Source organism: Festucalex cinctus, chromosome 12 (genome assembly GCF_051991245.1).
Source record: "Festucalex cinctus isolate MCC-2025b chromosome 12, RoL_Fcin_1.0, whole genome shotgun sequence".
Taxonomy (NCBI): Eukaryota; Metazoa; Chordata; class Actinopteri; order Syngnathiformes; family Syngnathidae; genus Festucalex; species Festucalex cinctus.
The window spans coordinates 3,088,172-3,108,068 of NC_135422.1; the positions used below are offsets into that span (position 1 = coordinate 3,088,172).

The following is a 19,897-nucleotide window of genomic DNA, read 5'->3' on the forward strand; positions in this document are numbered from 1 at the left end:
ATCTAACTACTATATTGAAGCAGTTAGAAAAGTGAACGTCTATACAACTGCACTTCGATCGCATTGTTGTTACATTTTTTCCGAACTGTCTTTGAAAGCAGCACAAGTCCCACACGGGCGTCTGGGTGAGGAGTTGTAATGTGGGGGATTTCAACCTTGCCCCTCTCCGCGTCATGCGAGTTGTTTGGGAAACGATTCAAACGAAGACATACTGCCTAACAGAATGAAAACAAAGTTATTATGAGGATGTGACAGCCAAGCGGACACTCAACTCTTCCTCAAATAGCCTCGCCAAAATATTTTGTCACGTCTACGCTAACTGAAGAAGCCATGGAACCGATAACCAAGTGGACGCCAAAGCAAGTTGTAGACTGGATGAAAGGTAAGCCATATATCATTATGTATTTGTCAGAAAGTTATCCGAAGTTAACGTTTATATGTCATAACCGTCGTTAAACGGCAGCTAGTTTAGTACAAAGAAACTGTGACAAATAGCACTCAACAACGTCACTTCGTAGCATTTCACTTGTCAGTCAATGGTGTACTTGCACTCAGCTGCAAGTTTCTTTCTTTATGTACATTCTTTTAAAAAAATGTACATATATATAATTTTTTTTGTTACTGTTTATGTTCATTCTCTCTGAGTGGTTTCTTCCTACTCCCTTGAACATATAAATTGACATTTATTGGATGTTTCTTTTATTTTACTTTTAACTTTCTTTGTCATTTGTTTATGTGTTTATATATATATATATATATATATATATATATATATATATATATATATATATATATATATATATATATGTTCAATAAACTTCAAGTTTTCTGGAGTTTATAAACAAACGTGCTGACTATCTCAGCTTGCAGGCAATTCACTGGGCAGTGGGCACCCTGTCATTTACAACCATCAAATTGTCTAAAAATAAAAATAAAATAAAAATAAAACATGTGCAGGCATTGCTTATTTACCCATCAACCGGCTTTGAAATCACGTCGTTGAATTGCCTAAAGCACTCGTGTATTTTGGCTCACTTCAAAAGAAAATGACTTTCATTTACTTTCAGAGGCCAGTAGCATGTTTGCCATCTACTGCGAATTACTCTTGCTACCTGGGTCCAGTCACTGCAAAGCTATGTGGTGTGAGAGATGTCAAATGGTATGTGAGGTATGGGTGGAAAATATTCACTGCTCGTATTGGTAGTGTGTGTACTAAATGACCGTTAGGACTTGTAAGGAAAATAATTAATGGTTTATAGTTCAACTTCATACAACCAATTTCACAGATTATACCATGTGACTCTGATTGTGGTCTGCTTGAAGCCAGTCTGCATCCATGGTTGGTAGCGCGAAAGGATTGTGGAGGGGTTAGTTTCAGTGAGAAAAGCCAAGCCAGGACACGGTTGGATGGGGGGGGATTAGTTGACACAGGCCTCATTGCCACCAGTCTTCCTGAAAATCGGACTCAGCGGTTGTCTTTATTGGTGATAACCACTGGATTTTCAGGCCATGACAAATAAGGTCAAATAAGGTGAGCAGACTGCTGGAGCATATTGTTTCAGTTACCAACATTAACAAAATACCCAAAACCTGGGATGTTGAGCCCAAAAGCACCAAGGTGCACAAGTTTGTTCGCAAGCAAATGGGCAACTAGGCATCAGATAATTTTCATGGTTCAGCTCAAGAAAAAGGGATTTTCTTGTTTTGGTACTTTCAACAAAAAGATTATTTCTCCTTGATATTGTGCTCCTTTTATTGTACTATATCATTTTTTTTGCATTTAAATACATCAGAAAGTATTACTGTGTATAACTAGTGCAATAAAATCTTGTTTAGAGACAGCTGAAAGGCATGAACTATGCATAATATTATTGATGATGCAAATAGCTAATGACAACAAGCTGTTATAGTCGGGTACTAATATCAATACTATTGATTCAATAGTAAGTGAGCTTCAGAGGGAGTCCATTTTTCACAGTGAAATGATTGCTTATCAATAGGTTTTGTCTGTATTTGAACGCACTGTGGAAATAAATAAGCAAACAAACAAACAAAAACAAGTCAAAGCTCAGTGCTTAAAACTGAGAACAGATTATTTGAATAACCAATTAATTGGTCACATATGTATTTTTTTTTTTTATTAATAGATTATTTGGATTAATTTAAAAAAAATGATTTTTGTACCTTTACTCAAAACAGCACATTTCAACCGTGCACCAGCAGGTGACGAAAATAAATAAATAAATAAAGGTTATTTATTTATTTATTTATTTATTTATTTATTTTCACATATTCACATACCTAATTATTGTTTTTAATTTATGAATTTTATTTCCTAATTTACTTGCCTACTATGAATTTATTTTACATTACTTTGTTTTGCCTTACTTATTACATGATGGATTTTTATTCTATGTATAGCACTTTTTATGCAGTGATGGTTGTTTTAAATTGCTTTATGAATAAAGTAGTATTTGTAATCATTACAACTGTTTGGGAATATCTGGTGAACGTCTTTAACAGTTTGCAACCTTGACAAAAAAAAAGAAGAAAAAAAAAATCAACATTCGCTAACTTTGCAAATACTTGCAATCCTTCGCCACTCGATGAGATATGGGTAGTGTGTTCAACACTTTGTTGGAATGGAAAAGCACAAACGCTCTTTACAGTTCCATGTTCCTCCTTTTATTTTACATGCAAGTTGTGTAACTGTTAAAACATTTTTTAGGCTCCAAAACACCAAACAGCCATGAGTGCACAGTTGTGATCAGTTTTCAGCTAAAACAGTCTCATTTAAAAGCCTTTAATTGTTGCTGCATCTGAGAAGTAAAATGTAACTCACAGGAATACTGTATACATTTGCTCTCATTTGCTTCAGGTTGATTTTCACAGAGGGACAAGGAAGTTCTTTGTGTATTGAAGCAGTTGTTAATCACTTGCATTGTTGGAGGAGATCAGGCAGTGGCTGGTGGATGTTTATTGCCAGTGAAAGGGCAATTGGTTCTTTCAATTTAAACACTGTCAGCTTTTGTCTTGGGGACTCGTGATGCCCTAAAGCGTGTTTTATTCATCACACGCTCGCTGGATTTCAGGTGTCATGTGATCAGTGCCATATGTCACGTATTAGCCATCAGGATGTGATGAAGTTTTATTAAGCCATCACAAATAAATAGTATGTCAAGATGTTATAAGAATTAGAAGTATAAATATAAATATAAGGGTCGGGTAAAAAAAAATAAAAAATCAGTAGTCTTCCATGTGGTGCTTCTCACTTCCATGCCTTTCATTTTCCAAATATAGTAGCGAGTCCACATGGTCGAAGCTTCAGCTGTGAAGGGTTGGCACAGCACACGGCTGTAAAGCTGCTGAAGTTTTCCCATTTTACCAAAGATTTTGCTTCTTTTCCATCTCCCTTGGTTAGAGTTTGTCGTTACTGCAAGTAAGCCAGCCAAATTTTGACAAACAAGCCATTCCAAACGTGCAAGCCAGCACAACTACAGTCTGAGGACTGGCATTTAACCAGTATTTTAACAAGCTTAAACTGTGCTTGAACATGTGACGAGTCTTTAAGTATCGGGATGAACTGCAAGTTGTCTGTAGTATAGTCAAATACGGACTATTATTTATTATTTATTTTTTTTATCATAGATGAATCGAGCGTAACTAAATCATCAAGTTGCCAACTTTGATCGCATATCTCCATCCAGTAAACCCAAAGACCTAATATCTTCAGCATCTGACCAGACTGGTTTGACTCGAGGCACCGATGCAGACAAGTTATGTATGACATAGTGAAATGTGGGTTTTTATACGTCACCTAAAGGAATTTGCATCCAACATTAGCGAAGGTGTGGACATCTCTTTCCTGTTTTTCAGCTAACATCAAAGTGTCAAAGAGGTAATTAGTTTTTCAGAGAGGTGACAAACCTGGCAAGTATGCTTTACTTTTTTGACTAGTATATGCTTTGAAAAATAGCAGGATTAATTGGAGGTCCACCTTTTTTTTAAGAAGCCTCCCTAATGGCAACCCCCAGAAGCTCAAAACATGAAAATAAATGATAATGAATTTCCAGCCACCGAGCCATTCAGCACTTATAATAAACCTATTGTTCCATTGATGGGCAGATACCTGTGTTACTTCTCTATAGAAAATGGAGTTCAGAGTTCAGGGGAAGTTCTGTAAGAGGATTCCCCCTGGGGAGAGGTGACTGAGGGCCATCGCCTTCGTTACGTCTAATGGGGGCTTCAGCACACGTGGCTGGTGAGGGTGCACAGCCAGAGTAGTATTGTGTCAGACACAACAAAAAAGTAAGTCTGCAGGCTGCAACATGTGTTAATGCTTTGTTGGACTTGTTGGGCAACCAACAAAGTAAGCTTGTGCTCATTGGATCCATCTCCACCTCCACTACCACAACTTTGGATAAATTACTTTCGCTGAGATCTGATTGGCGCAGCAGGCTCATCTCAGTTTCACTTTCAACACCTTGCTAATATAGCAAGCTAGCAAGGTGAACATTCAGTCTCTGTGATCTGACTTTTGTTGTTAGGTAACATTGCCTTGGTCGTATTTGGGGCATCTTCTGCACGCAGCCGGAAAAAAAACAAAACATTATTTGGCCTTTAGTCACTTGCATCTGATATTGCTGCACCAAATGTCGGTCCCAGTACATCCCTGCTGATACCCCTGTCAGCCGTCCTTCGATCCACACGCCTTTCATTCAAATGTAGAATGTGCATTGCAAATCTCGTAGATGATCTCTGCTTAGTGTGTCCTGCAAGCTATTTGGCTGCAGTCTGCCCTAAGAGCATTGGCCTGTGAAGTGCTCTGCTTAAGCGCCACGAATAAACGCTTCAACCTTAGTCGGCACAACTGACGCAAGTGCAAATACGGGCGACGTGCTGAGTGACCTCTTGTGCAATTAAATCAAGCGTGTGTCAGCCTTTGGTGTGTTTGCATGCCAGGCGTACTCTGCCAGGGAAGCGATTGAAGTCGCTCCAATATATTGAACATCTCAGACTGCTAGTAAAACAAATGTGCCCTTGAATAGTGTTGGGCTTTTGGTATGCCTGTGTCAGTATTGCAATCAAAACGGCGTTAGTGCAGTTCCGCTCAAATGACCTCGGAATGCAGTCACTTTCTGCTCCGAGGATGAGCAGTCAAAACAAGTGGGGTGTGTTTTCCCTTCTCTTAGAGCCACAAGTTGCCTTTAGAAGGTTTATGGTCCCCTCACTGACCAAATACCGTACTCACCAAGATCCCGCCATCGTTTTATGGTATAATCAAGTCAAACTATTTGCAGTGGGCAGCTTTGTGAACCCACAGTTGGCTTTAGTTGGCCACCGGGTGAATATCATAGCACAGCTTGTTTAGAGCATGTCCAGACATGCCTGCTTTTCCAGGTTCTCTGCTCCGACTGGGCGAATTCTGCTGTTTGCATGGTTTTTAAATCATCCCGTTCATGTAACATACAATTTAATGCTCTACTTTTTCCACTGATTTACAGAGGAACTATTTCCGATCTGTTTTAATCACATGTTGGGGAAAGGTTATTGCTCTCTGCAGGCTCCTATTGCTTCTGAATGATCATGCTTCAAATACATTGTGTGTGTTGACGTATATGGAACTGTAATGTTTGATCTTGTTTTTCATTGTAGTTGTACTGACGGTCCATTGATTTAGCTTCAAGGCCTACCATTACCATGGCTCCAAAAGCATGTGTCAATATGTATGTACTATGTTGTTTTGACTTGAAACGTTGCTTATATGCAGGGCTTCTGTCCTGCAAATAAATTTGTTCATTGTTTTATTCTAAAAGTTAGGTTCTGTGACGTGGAAGTCACAATTTTCCTGTCACTGGACATTATCACACCAGTCAACCACATACATCATTGAAATGCAGGTCAAACTTGACAGTTTGATCCTGAAGCGTAGCCTACTTATTCTAAGCTCTGCTGCCTGTTTTCATGACTCATAACACAGGTGTCTGCCAGTGGAGGGACTTGGTGTTTATCTTCTCGTTTGTTTGGCGCAGGCACTCTGGCAAGGTCTCTCACCTGCCCCTCACCCTCCCACTGTATGCACAGCCCTATTTTGACTGCTTTCAGTCAACATTGCATTCATCATACTGTACATGAACTTGATTGGCCCTTTCTTTAAGTGTCATAGCTGGAGGGGGAAACAGACGGCGGCTGCTGGCAAGAGTACAAACACACATCACCTGGAAAAGGGGTGAAGGGGGTTCGGGCCGGGGAGTGTTTTATGGGCAGGGATTTAATTGTGTGCATATGTCTTTGTTGTCTTTAATTAGAATGAGAAGTAAAGTACCACCGTGCAACAGTGTTGTGTACATTTCGTGTGCGTGCTTGCCGATACCCATCACGGCCTGCGGGTATCAAGTCACTCACACTTACCCTTCACAGATGATGACTAACCCTTGCTTTTCACATCAGAGAAACCAGGATTGCCCCCAACCTTGTAGTCACTCATGTGTTTCATACTTTACATAATTCATCCAAAAGCAAAGGCTCTTGTTCCTATTGTGTCTTAACAAGATAACTGGGTCATTGAACATTTCCAAGATTTTATTTTATTTTTTTTGTTTTTACTCCTCTTGATCAACCGTTTTGTCTTACAAAGTTAAGTTGTATTTTCTTCACAAAGGATTTGCACGTAAATAATGGTCTCATTCTTTGGATCCATCTGTCGTCCGACCTAACCTGGACACAAGGCAGCTTACAAAACCTCAAGTCAATGTTTGGCTTGGCAGTCAAAACTTTACACACGCTTTACACAAGATTTATGCGATGGATTATATTTTGGGAGAATTATGGCAACTGCCAGTTTCTGATCATGCACCATTGCCAATAATTCTTTGCATTAGAAATATAAATTGTCAAACCATGTTGATATGACATAACAATGGTAATGTAAGATGGCTGCCCTCTGGCTTCATCCTGAAGAGACAACTGTCAGTCAAAGGTATTATATACTGTATGCCCGTGTGTCAGATGTCCGACGCGTCACCAATCCCCGATCCTTAAAAAGTCGGACCCGTCAATCCCTTTTGTTCCCCCCCCCTATTTCATAACCAACAGCATCCACCTTCAAATTTTGCTCCCATCTTGTTTACTGGAAACCCTTGAACAATACAAACGAGTTGTTTTAAATGCACATGAAGCTGTTCTCACAAATAAAAATGAAAAGCCTATTCGCAGCAAAAACAGCAGAAAAAAGACAGTGGCTAACTTTTCCAGACTTCTGCGGGCGGACCTGAATCGGCGGACAGCGTCGGTATTATTTAAAGGGATCGGCCGATCACCGATGCCTCAAAGTTAAGGAAATCAGGTCTGATAGTGATGCCCTCCTTTAAACTGGTTTGTCTCCTAATAAAAACGAATTTGGTGTGTCTGAATGGCACAATCGCCAAATTAAATGCAATATTATTCACTTCAAAATCTATGATTGTTTAGGCTTTTCTTTAGATAACAGAAGCAGCTATGGATTAACTGAGCACACTCGCCCTTGTTGATACTTTAACTCTGGCAAGCCTGTGAACTTTAACCGCTCTTGTCCCATCAGTCATCATCCATCAAGTTAGACACTTGCACCAGCTGTTTTTTTTCACTTGTGAAACCCACCCTGGATACGTCGTCATCGATACGCACGTAGTTGTTTTATTTATCACTCTGGTACATGATGTGAAACATTCCTTGTTGGCAGAGAGTGGAAACCACGATAAGATTGAAAATGAATTAGTCATTGAACTCAAAGGAAATGTTGGGAAGTTCCTGTATCTTGAAGCATGTCCCTAAAACGATTGTAATCATTAAAATATACTGTCAAATTGTTACACAGTTGTTTGTACATCAAGCACACAGTGAAAGACACAACATGCCGAGATGTAGAGCCCCATTGTGCGACTCGTTTCCCCAGTTCCCATTGGAAGGACCAACCCTGTGTCTATACAGGCTTTGTTGTTCTGTTAAGTCATGCATTAGAAGATAGCGTTGCAGTTGCAGAGACAAGCTTTTTCTTTCTAATTGCAGCACAGCCTGGTCCAGCCCGAGTCCATTGTGCCCCAGTGCTGTGAACTCCCACAATGGTGCTGCTTCAGCGGGGAACAATGAGTCAAATTCCTGACCATTCCCTGCAGGTTCAGAGGGCTGCCTGACAAATAAAAACAGAAGAGTTAGACTGGCTTTGCCATTGTACACCCGGTCATGTTCCCACTGGCCACCTCGGTGGGGATATTGGTGCATGTTTGTTTGTGTGCGTTAGAGTGGCGACCGCTCCCAATGGGAGCAAAGGGAGTGGTTGAAAGATGGGAGAGATCTGGTGGAGGCAGCTTACCCAGTTTTTCTGTAGGAAGTGAAAGGCTGTTGAATTCGCTCATTTTTTTTGTGTGTGTGTGTGTGTGTGTGCGCATTTTGCGTTTCCCCAAGGCTATATTCTACATTCGAAAAATTTTATGGCACACAGCCAAAAAAAAATGTTAAAAGTATGTATACTGAAATATATCTTGACACTCGCAAATTTACTTGTTACTTGTTAAGTTGAACACAAAGCTGATATACTCAGCGGAAGCCATCACTTATTCTGTTGTATGGATGGCAACAGGTGGATACACAGGTATATTGTATCCTTCTTCCATATAGTGGAGGAGCATTTAATTGTTCTCCCTGTCGCTCTTTGTCACTGGCATAGATTGATAAACAAAGATACATTTATTAGGGTTAGGGTTTTACGCAAGCTGTTCTTCCATGTGTTCGAGATTGTTTCCGTGTACACTCGCTCAACTGAGGTTTGCCAAGTGTTTTCTTCGAGGCTATCAGCCCTGCTCTCTGTTACTTTGTGTTTTTGTGGATAAAGACTGTCTGTTTCCCAATTCCCGTGTTTTGTCTGCATTTGGGGCCTAATTCCACACCTCACGTGGTAGACATTTCACCAAATGAGATCTCATGGCACCCTAATGCGTTGTGCTAAAAGTTTGGTTCTCATTATTTTTTTCCCTACAGTTTGATCTACTTGATTATTGCTCAAACTATTGATCTATTTGCTACTAAACATCTGGATTACTTGCTCAAACTTGATCAGTATTTTCTAGAGAACAGTGTGCAAATCTACCCGTGCTCAGGTGTCCAAACTTGCTTGCAAATGGGGCAATATAGTCATTGATTGGGTAGCCTCATGGCAAAAAGGTTCTAGGTTTGAATCTTGCTCATGGGTGTGCATGTAAACTCTTTTTCTCCATGTGTCTGACGCGCGATTGACCGATAATCAGTCTAGTGTGTACCTCGTCTCTCCCCCAAACTAAGCTGATATAGACTGATTGAAGATAGAATAGATAGCACAAGGAGTATAGAAAGTTGATGTGTTGCTTTGTCTCCCACATAAGTGCGAACAAATACCATCACAGATGAAAGCATTAAGACCCCAATTCTGATGGGAAATATTGATAGAGTGACAAGAACAGCACAGACATTGGCAAGAAGAATGGTTCTGCTGTTTATGTTGCCAGAAATGTGTGCTTACACAACCATTAAGTTTGCTGTGGGTCTTGATAGCCTCCCTCAAGATATACCGCCGGTCCACTTGCATGGCCCAGACTAGAGTGCCCGTGCCCAGTGCTGTCCAAGCTACCCACAATTATGCCTGTCTGTGGATAAAGCAGAAGTATACCTAGGCTACACAATCTCTTGTTGACGTAATAATTGATGACTGAAATGAATAAGCTGCTTACTCAGACCACCACAGCGAACTTAAGGTTGTCACACACTCAATGATAACACCACCAGCAAATCCTTAAAGAAAATATGTTTTAAATTAAACTTATTAAGCTCAACACATTTAATGAGTTACTGCACTTGGCCTTCAATCGAACCCAACACTGGGGAGCTGTAAATATGGGCCCAGCTGTATATCAAGATGATTGTATTTGACATTGGTGGTGTGTGTTTATGTCTCTGCTGTAGAGTTACACCCTCTTGCTTTGGTCTGAGGACGTTTGCCAAGTGGTTCACAGAAGGCCATAAAACTCTGTCAGCTCTTTCATCGTGCACAGCTTTTGAAAAGCATTCACACAGGCACTGCATTCCCTTCCGTTCGGATCACAACTTTGACACCATCTTTACTAGTATTTCTAGTTGAATCATCCTCCCCCGAGCTTTTTTGGTGACAAATGTACAGGTACCAATCCTGTCATTTGGTTTTCTCATGCAGACTGTTTTTTTTTTTTTTTTGTGATGGGCCTGATAACTTCAAAAACAAAAAAACTGCACAATCTGATCCATGACAAGTCTTATTGTTTGCTGACTTTGCTTGTGGCATTTGTTCCGATAGTAGACGGAAATGTGACATTAATTTCCTTCACCTTGCTGCTAACCCAAGATTTGCAGCTGGCTCAGCGTTTACAATTAGTTTGTCTTTGTTTTCTTATTCCTGGGTTGCTCAGTTTTTCTTGTTGGTCTTGCGTGCATGACAGTTTTCCCCTGCTGCTGGCCATTCAGAGGTTAAGCCCAAACTTCCTTAATGTGGTGTTGAGGAATTTGCATGCCAAGGAATGAGAAACATTTCATGAGCCTAACTGGATTTGGCTTGTGTGCAGTCTAATGGTTAACAAGCTATGATTGGCTCTCCTTTGATTCAGCTGAAATGACTTGAGCTCAGGCTCAGACCATACCAAACCAATTTATTAGACCATCTGTCATAATGCATCATGAATTGCTTGAATTGAGACTCTTTCAAGTTCTTTGAGTTTTCCCATTTTCATCAGTCATGAGTATTTCAAATTGAATTCATCTTTTATACTTGGCTCATCGGACTTCTGAGAAGTCAGAAATTAATCAAGCATGACATTCAGCCAGTGAAACTTCTTACTTTATTAGTTACATACTCAACTGCTTGCTTTTTATGCTGATGCACAGTATGAATTACATGAACAAACATCATGTTGGTAATTTCCAATACTGTTTAAATGGGGGCAGCTGTGACATAAACCTTAGATTCGTTTAGCAATTTATCATCTTTCAACGTTTAACATTCTTGTCATGTCTTCCACTTTGATACCCGCCCGCCCTGAGTGTTAAGCGATATAAAATGTTGATATGCCTTGTTAGAAAAAAAGAAAATGTCTTGCTGTCTACAAGGCACACCTAGTGGGTTGTCTCTCAGTAAGTCATGCTTTACGTTTTATAAGACCTCACTGATTTGCTGCAACATTTTATGTTCTTCTGGCGAAAAACAAGTCAAGGTCCTCGTGACTTGAATTTCAAGCTGATTTTGGACTACCAAATCCTGCCTTGGACTGAGGAATATCTGTATGTGTGTGTGAGATGAGGTTGTGACTGAGTGTGCCTCGCAGCTGACGGGTCTTTTTGAGAAGCAGGGCACATGGCCATGCATCTGCAGCTGCCCAGTCTCTGAACGCTCTTTCATTGGAAGAAAGATGGCTTTCTCCAAACATGCACTAACAATTAGCGAGTGCAAAGTTGCACGTGTGGTTTCTGTGTGTGTTCATTTCTTGTCATATTGAAGAAGCTCATCTTAGGCTCCCGGATGCAAACATTTTTTTTTTTAAGCGATGTTTGACTTGTAAATACCAGGGTTGTTAGCATGGCTGTCTATTGTCCAGTCAATGCATTATTTAAACTCAGCAAGAGGCGGTTGGCACTCACACGCTTGCACATACGCACACACTTGTACAAATATAGCCATCCATTGTTTAACCAGCCTAACAGACGTAGCGGTTTCAACTGTTGCTCTGTTTGTAGTGTGTTTATCTTGCAGAGTTATCTGTTCCACCTGTTACTCCTCTGCATTGTTTTTACACTCACACAACCAAGCTCACGTGCATACAAATAATATTTCACATGAAAATTAAAGTGGCAAATGTTTCTTCTATTCATATTATCTGTGCAAAATAAACATACTGTATGCTGTGCTCTTTTTTTGCATGTGCGTCCAGGTTTGGATGAAAGCTTACAGCAGTACGTGGGCAACTTTGAGCGAGAGAAAATCAGTGGAGAACAGTTATTGAAGATCACGCATCAAGACTTGGAAGAGCTCGGTGTGGCAAGGATTGGACACCAGGAGCTAGTGCTGGAGGCTGTTGATCTGCTATGTGCTCTGGTGAGTACAACTCATCAATAAGTGTAGGCCCTATTATTTAAAAAGAGAGGAAAAAAAAAAGGAAGTTCCAAACTGCAATGAATGACTTTAGGAAGAAGCAAATTGTGAGCCTCTTGGTTATCTTGGTTGCATGCGTCTCTTATCTTGCTATGTATCCACTACAAACTCAGGTTGTCGTTTGCAGTCTGGCAACGGAAGGAGGCAATGATGCAGCAAGGCATCATTATCCAGCTCAGCAGGTTATGGAGGCTTCAAACCGGAAGTTATTTGTGTGTGCTTGGGAACAGTGTTTATGAGGGATTTTTGCGTGGTATAAAGAGCAACTAATGATGAACAAGATTCAGATGTCATGTTTTTATCTACAATTTCTTTCAATAATATAATGCCTCATTTGCAAACAATATTCATGATTCCTGAGGGTAGAGCTGAACGATAAGGTAATTGCGATTTCCCCAATAGAAATAGAATAATCCAAGACCAGAACAAAAAGTTGAAAGGTACTCAACTCTACTGCTCGCTACAGCTTACCCTTTGTCCAACATACTTGTTTCTTCCAAACACACATTGTTTGCTTTCTCCTCATATACTGAATATACTGTACAGTATGTCCTCGTGTGTACGCAACTTGGATGCTAGTTATCATCAAAGCAGCACTACAAACGGTCCATCTGAGAGGGAACGAACTTTTCCAGCATATGGAATTGATTTGGAATTTTATCACTTCCTGTCCTATAAAAGTCTTGCAGATTGTGGGCCATGTGTTTTGATCTGTGTCAGCATTTTCTCTCTTTATGCTCGTTTAAAAAGGTCTTTACATTTTAATGTCGGGCTCGTTTTTTGTTTTTTTTCCTCTGGAAAATAGCCCTAATGGCTTTATCATTTCTTTGAGGGATCATCTTGTTCTCGGGTTGTTTGAAAATTCAAATCCGTTCTGTTTTTTTTGCAATATGGATCGCCCTTTAGGTCATGTGGACAAGCATGTTTCATTTGGAGTGTACTGCAACGCCTCTCTCTTTCTCATTAGCTTCCCCAAAGTGTGCCATTCCAAATGATACATTTTTATGAGTAATTTCCAATTCAACATGTACATGTTTGATCCAATGAGTGTGTAAGGTCTGATAGATGACGTGTTTATTAGCTTAACCTTGCTTTCTAATGGATAGCAACACATGGAAAGACTTTCTTTGAATGTTACAGTTGCATTGTTTTCTGTTTAATGTGCTGACACAGGTTCCCTTTCATGGAACAGTCTTATCTTGCTGTGCATGTTGTGGTCCAACACCTTTTTATTACTGCAGTAGAGCTGTCAAAATTAATTAATTGATTAGCAAATTAATTAACAACTATTTTAATAATCCAGTAATTGTTTGGAGACATTTTTTAATTTAAAATTGTCCAAATCTTCTGATTTCAGCATATCAACAGTAATTGTTCACTGATTTCTGTAGTCCTTGTCGAAGGACTGTGTAGAAGTAAGACTGATTATATTCTGTGTTTCATCAAAATAAGCCTTATTTTATTTTTTATTTTTTTACAATTTCACATTGTAAACTGCTCCATATTACCTATGGAAAAGAGCATTGACGACGGGCCAACCTTAATCACATTGCCTGATGGGCCAACATGCTGTCCCACAGCCCCACAGGAAACAGTGGCACTCTTCCCCATGCTATCGGTCGGTCACTGCTGTCCAAGGACAAACAAAGAACATTCTGTTTAATTTTACAGGACTTCTGTGACCCATGATGCCTTTTTGCAGTGTCTGTAAAACCCTAAACGTTTGTGCAAGTTCCCTCACCCCAGTGATGCATAAAAGTGCCCCTTTAGACATACTGGTACATTAGAACATTAGTAGAAATAAAACCATGTGATGAGCCACTGAAGCCAGTGGATGTGTTCCAATGTGGGATAAGACTTATCTTTAGATTCTGTATTAATAGCTTGTTTATGAAAAACACACAGCACGTTTATAGTGCTGTCTGGCTAAAGCTTGTGGAAGGGACAGGAAGTGCTGTGTTGTGATAGTTATCCATCACTTAGAAGGAAACATTCATTTCAGTCCTTTTAGATACTCCCACATCATAATGTCAACAGCAACTTTCAGACTGCTACTTGCACAGTCGCCACATACAGTGCGAATAGAATATCAACAATGATGTCAAGTGGGCCATGCATAAGAAAACATTTGTATTCTAAATGAATTCCTTGCTTGCAAATGGCCCTGAACGGATGTTCATTTGACTTCAACAGTTGTCGTTAATGAAATATTACATTTGAAAAAGAAAAAAAATCACCGCAAACGATTTTTCTACACCTCTGAGCAAGCATTTTGGCCCACTCTTCATGCGCAAACTGCTCCAGTCGTCTCAGGTTTGAAGGGTGCTTTTTCCAGACGTTATGATTCAGCTTTTTCCACAGATATTAAATAAGATTTAGATCAAGGTTCTTAAAAGAGCATTTCAGAATTGCTCAACTTGAAAGAGTGCCTTGAAAGTCGTGTTCCTGTGGTCAAATTATATTTTTTATTATTACTATGTATTTTTGTATGAGTTCTTTTTTTTGTTTTTTGTTTTTTACACAAAATTGTGACCTTTTTTTTTTGGTATCGCCAACCTCCCCACAGATGTAATAATTATCATATTGTGACCTTCATATCGTGATACCTGGATATCATTACATCCCAAATATTTATATACAGTATGTATCCTATATTTTATTTAAACATTTGACACTGTAGTATTTGAATACCAAACATTTGCGAATGATTTCAATGCTAATGCAGTTTGATGTCCCGTACCAAGAGTCAGGCTGCTTACAATGACTGTGTGTCAGACAAAACTATTCCATTAATTTCTTGAACACTGACATTAGTGAAAAGATTTGTGTTTTTAGCAGGAGGGAGCGGAATAAAAGCAAAACACTAACCACTCACAGATCTCCTTTATTGGCTCGACACGCGCCGCATTTCTCATTGCAAGCATGTTTAGCTTCTGGCACATCAGTCTGAACAGCAGAATTGTTGGCAGAGTTGCAACACCCTGCAAGCGGATATTTCCTAGGACAGCAGAGACTATATTCCTGCTGCTTGGCTTTTTTTTAAATTTTTATTTATTTTATTTTTTTGCTGCTCGGCTTTAACAAACACGATATGTGTCTTACCGACTGTTTCTTTCATTACAAATACAGTAAAAATGAATTTGTCAAGATATAAGTATGTTTATTTCCGACCAGGCCACTGTTTAATAACCCGTGAAGACTGAGCGTGGCTATTTTGCACATGTGAAGCGGCGATAAATTACAGAATTCAATGACCGGAAACAACCCCGGCCCAGGCCCAAAGAATGCAAACTTTACTCTCCACGATCGGAATCAGATGATGACACGTGAACACCCTGGCCTCACACACGCTCAAGCTAACGAGCGACAGCCTGTGTCTCAGCCCGTTTAACTTGATTGAACAAATAAGTAGCTCGTAATTGCATTATCAATGTATTCAGTTTTTCCTTCTTTTTTTTTTAAAAATCATTGTGTATACGTTCACTGTTTTAGAACTATGGTGTGGAGACGGACAACTTGAAGAACCTGGTGGTGAGGATGAGAGCAGCCACCAACAGTCTCCACATGGCCACATCTGATCGCAGGAAGAGCCCGGTGTATGATGGCAGTGCGTCACGCAAGCCACCTAATGACTTTCTCACATGCGTGGTGGAGCTTATCGGTGCTGCAAAGAGCCTCCTGGCTTGGCTTGACAGGTAAGCGTTTTCACACCATGTCACACACTAGTCAACACCTTTGGAGTTTATCGGACAACAATATTAAAGGACACATGATTTTGGTCATCATCTAAATGAGTTCCCAGTTGTCCTCAAAATACCCCAAAGATCAAGAATTACATAACAATTTACACCTGCATTATTTAAGTGTCTAGACTTTTTTTTGAGCTAGTGAACGTGTCTCATGAAAATGTACAAAGGCCCACCCGGTTCGTGCTACTGCAAAGATAAAGCAGAGTACAGCTTTCGTTACCATGACAACCAGGGGCACAGCCAGGAGATTCAATGAGGCAAGCTGCTCTTACTTGCGGAAGTGAAGCCCAAAGTCTGCAAAAAAGCGGGTGCCCCGAAAGACATTAAATGCATGGAGGCAGCACTTTACGCACTACATTTGAGACTTGTAAATTAGCGTGCAGATCCATGCATGTAGTGCATGCAATGCACACATCGTCAACTTTAATAACCCCGGGCTCGCGCCCAACATGTCGACCAATCATTCAAGCATGTGACACTTACTCAGAAGCTAATGCTAATGGTAATCTCTTCGTCCCGCAAATCTCGATGCAGCACTGTTTACCTTTAGTGATGCCGCAGAAACAGGCAGACACCTAAAATTGGAGTATTGATCCGTCCGGTGACCTGCACAGACTTGTGAGTAGATAATGCATTAGCAAGTGGAACATTAAAAAAATTTTGTTGTATGGGATTGATTCAGTGCATCTCTGAATACATTTTAATGCAATAGATATAATACACTTTTTTTTTTCCTTTTTTTTTTTTTTTTATCCGATTCTGAAATATGGGTCTTAGACATTTTGGGACCCTCCTCTTCATTCATTAATCAATTTATTGGTTTGGATCAGTGTTATTTTAGTTAACGAAAACTAACAAAAAAAACAAAACCTGAAACTATTTTTTTTTTAATTAATTACTGAAATAAAATAAAAAAATGCTTTTAAAAAAATTAAAACTAACTGAAATTAAATTTTATGTGTACAAAACTAACTAAAACTATTATTATAGCGAAAATGTCCTTCATTTTAGTCTTTGGTAAATAATTTAATACATGAACCTTTGGAGATGATTTTAAATGTGATTTTAAGTATATTTATTTCAATATTAACCCTACTAAAGATGTTTGAAAGTGTCACACATAAGTGACGTCATCTAGCAGCACCTACGCTAAGTAAGAAATGTTACTTCTTCATTTTACCATGGTGTTTATTAAATATTGCGCACAATACACATACAAAACGAAAACTAGTACTGAAACTAACTACAACTAAGCATTTAAAAAAAATTAAAACTAATGAAAACAACTGGTTTGGATGAGGCATATTTGTTCCACCTGAAAGTCATTGCTTGATGTTGCTAAGACATGGTGAGTGGTCAGAAATTGCATGCATTTTTTGTGCGCAAAACAAGATCCATAAAGGCATGATTGGGTGAACACACAGCCTTCAACTCTGCTCACTTTAAGGATGACTGCCCCCCCCGCCGCCCCCATCAACATCATCCAACAATGGTGACCTCTGACTTTACAAAAAGTCCCACAGACTCCCAAATCTACAGTAACAGACTATTTTCCCAGGATAGTGGGGGGCAACTCCCCATGGTATTTATTTAGTTTTCATTTTCATTTCCCGTGGGTGTAATTGTGTCCCAGCACATTTGACCATATGTTGTAAGGAAGGAACAAAAATATAGTTGAATTTTGTACAAGTTTGTTTGTGGCCACTGGCCAGTCACCCAAGTCACTTGCTTAAATACAATATTGCGTATATTGAGCTTTTCAATATAAATGTCAAACTTTACCATTGTAATTTGGAACTTGTACTTGGTTTGTTTACCAAATTTCAGTAGAGTGGTAGTAATAGTAGTAGTCCATGACCACTTTTTTTTCCCCCCCTCTCTTGTCTGTGGACAGGACGCCTCTCACAGGGATCAGTGACTTCACAGCCACCAAGAACAAGATCATTCAGCTTTGCCTGGAGCTCACCACCACCGTTCAACAGGTTTGCACACTAGTTAGTACAACAGCACTTGTATAGCCAGCCGCCGAGAAACCGACATATGCACAATAGCGGAGAACACTGAGCACATACCAGCCCAGGGGCACAGACATGCAGGATCAAGTGAAGGAGAGGAGCGTTATGGGAAATGTGGTCTGGCAGGCATGACAGAAGCCCACAGCCCTGCATGAGTCTGAGCAGATAATTGCAGACATGGATGTTTTCTTTTGAGGAGCTTTCCACTCGCGAGCTAAAAGGGAAGACCCCCCCTATGTGTCTTTTTGAGAGTTGCTTAGATTTTTCAACATGTTCACAACAGGAGCTCAGGCTGTCTTACAAGTCTGGCTATGTGTAGGTAAGGGGGCTCGCTGTATGAAAGTCTGAAAGCAGTGTTTTGTATTCAACTGTCAGTAACAGTTGTCCGTAGCTAGTTTTCAAAGAATGTGTGCGGGTATTTATTATGCAATACAATGTTTTGTCTTCATTAGCTGACTTCGAGGTGCAGTTGAAAGTGGCCACTGAGACCTCAGGTGTCCTTTTTAGAGGCTTATTTCATGAAAATTAATTCCTTTCCCAGGGTGCACATTTCCTCGCCAGTGATGGGGATTTCAGCACCTCTCCTGATTTACTGTGGCTGCTTCGTCATGGTTGTACAAGTGGGGGTGTACAATTCCCACACTGCCCTGGGAATCACAGAGATTATGGCGTAGACGGGGATATTCAAAAACAAATCTTTAGGGGCCGAAACATTTTTTTTTTAGTGTGTCAACGGTTCTTTGATTGAGGTTGTTCAGGCCACATCAAATAATACTGTAATATTCAAATAAGACCACAATAAAAATGTACACTATAATAAAATATTTTAGTTTTTTATTTTATTATTTTTATTTTTAGCAGGGGCAGATATAAGTTTCACTTCTTTCTGTCCCCTTTCATTTGTTTTTGTAAAGAATGAAATAAAAATGTTGAATTGAATTGAATAGATTGTCATTTGGACATAATTTATGATAAATATTTGGTGATGTGATGTTCTTTATTTGGGCTGTCATTTCAATGGAATATGACTCAAGCAACAAAATCTAGTCATTTTTAGCAATATCAATATCTAAATGCAGAGTGAAAAGGCCCTAACAGTTTAGGGGCCACAAATTGGCAGCTGGTGGGGCTTATGAGACCTTGGGGCCCACCAAATGAGTGCCACGGTTGTAGAATATGCTCTTCATAGGTGCTGAAAGCGTGCAGCAGTTTAATTTTAATGGCACACGAGGCTGTTTGTCTGGATGTTAACTGCAGAAAGTATGAATCTGAAATTGTCAACATCCTAAATCCTGTTTTGACATTCTGTGAGTGTAATAGTAAAAGTTTATATGTGAAGACGGAGTGCATGAGTGATTCATATTTCACAAAGAAGAAGGGTGGCATTAGGTTTGAACAGCTCTTTATCCAAAAATTAAAAATAATTTCATATCATGCAATTTACATCTTCTGCCTGATGGCTATTGTGTGCGTTGAATATCGGCCGTACTCCTAATATATTCAAATCTTATTTATTGTTCTTATTTATTGAGCTTTTTGGCCAAGCTTCCGTCATATGAAGTGATGACTTTACTTTGGACAATCAAATTCACATAATATGACTTTAGTGTCATGTCATGGCTTTTATTCTGATGTGGTGTTAAGTCCTTACATGTTCCCACACAGTCCCACCACTCGGTATCACATCGTTGCTCAACCATACAAATCTGCTCTGGTGGCAGATCAAAGGCCCACAAGCATGAAGAGGCGGTCATCTGATCCACCACTGAATGTGGGGGTCAAGTCCCAAACCTCAAAGGATTACTACACTCATGGAATTGTCATTTTGCATTTATTGGCTATTAGTTATGATCTAGCTTGGGGAGACGAGTATAGGCACACAGGACAAATCTGGGGTGCATGAAGTTATTTTTGAAGAATGTTGCTCTATCATTTTCATATTATTTGAT

The 19,897-nt window shown here is 39.7% G+C and overlaps 1 protein-coding gene across 3 annotated transcripts in view; it reads left to right on the plus strand.

Annotated features, from left to right (window-relative positions):
- The first annotated feature begins 106 nt into the window (after window positions 1-106).
- cnksr3 (cnksr family member 3) overlaps window positions 107-19,897 on the plus strand; it is a 43,202-nt gene continuing 23,411 nt past the window's right edge. For all 3 annotated transcript variants that reach the window (XM_077538734.1, XM_077538735.1, XM_077538736.1), the window contains exons 1-4: window positions 107-382; window positions 11,964-12,127; window positions 15,677-15,879; window positions 17,828-17,915. In XM_077538734.1, the coding sequence (XP_077394860.1) occupies window positions 331-382; window positions 11,964-12,127; window positions 15,677-15,879; window positions 17,828-17,915 (507 nt within the window). In that variant the 5' untranslated portion in view covers window positions 107-330. The remainder of the gene's footprint in view (window positions 383-11,963; window positions 12,128-15,676; window positions 15,880-17,827; window positions 17,916-19,897) is intronic.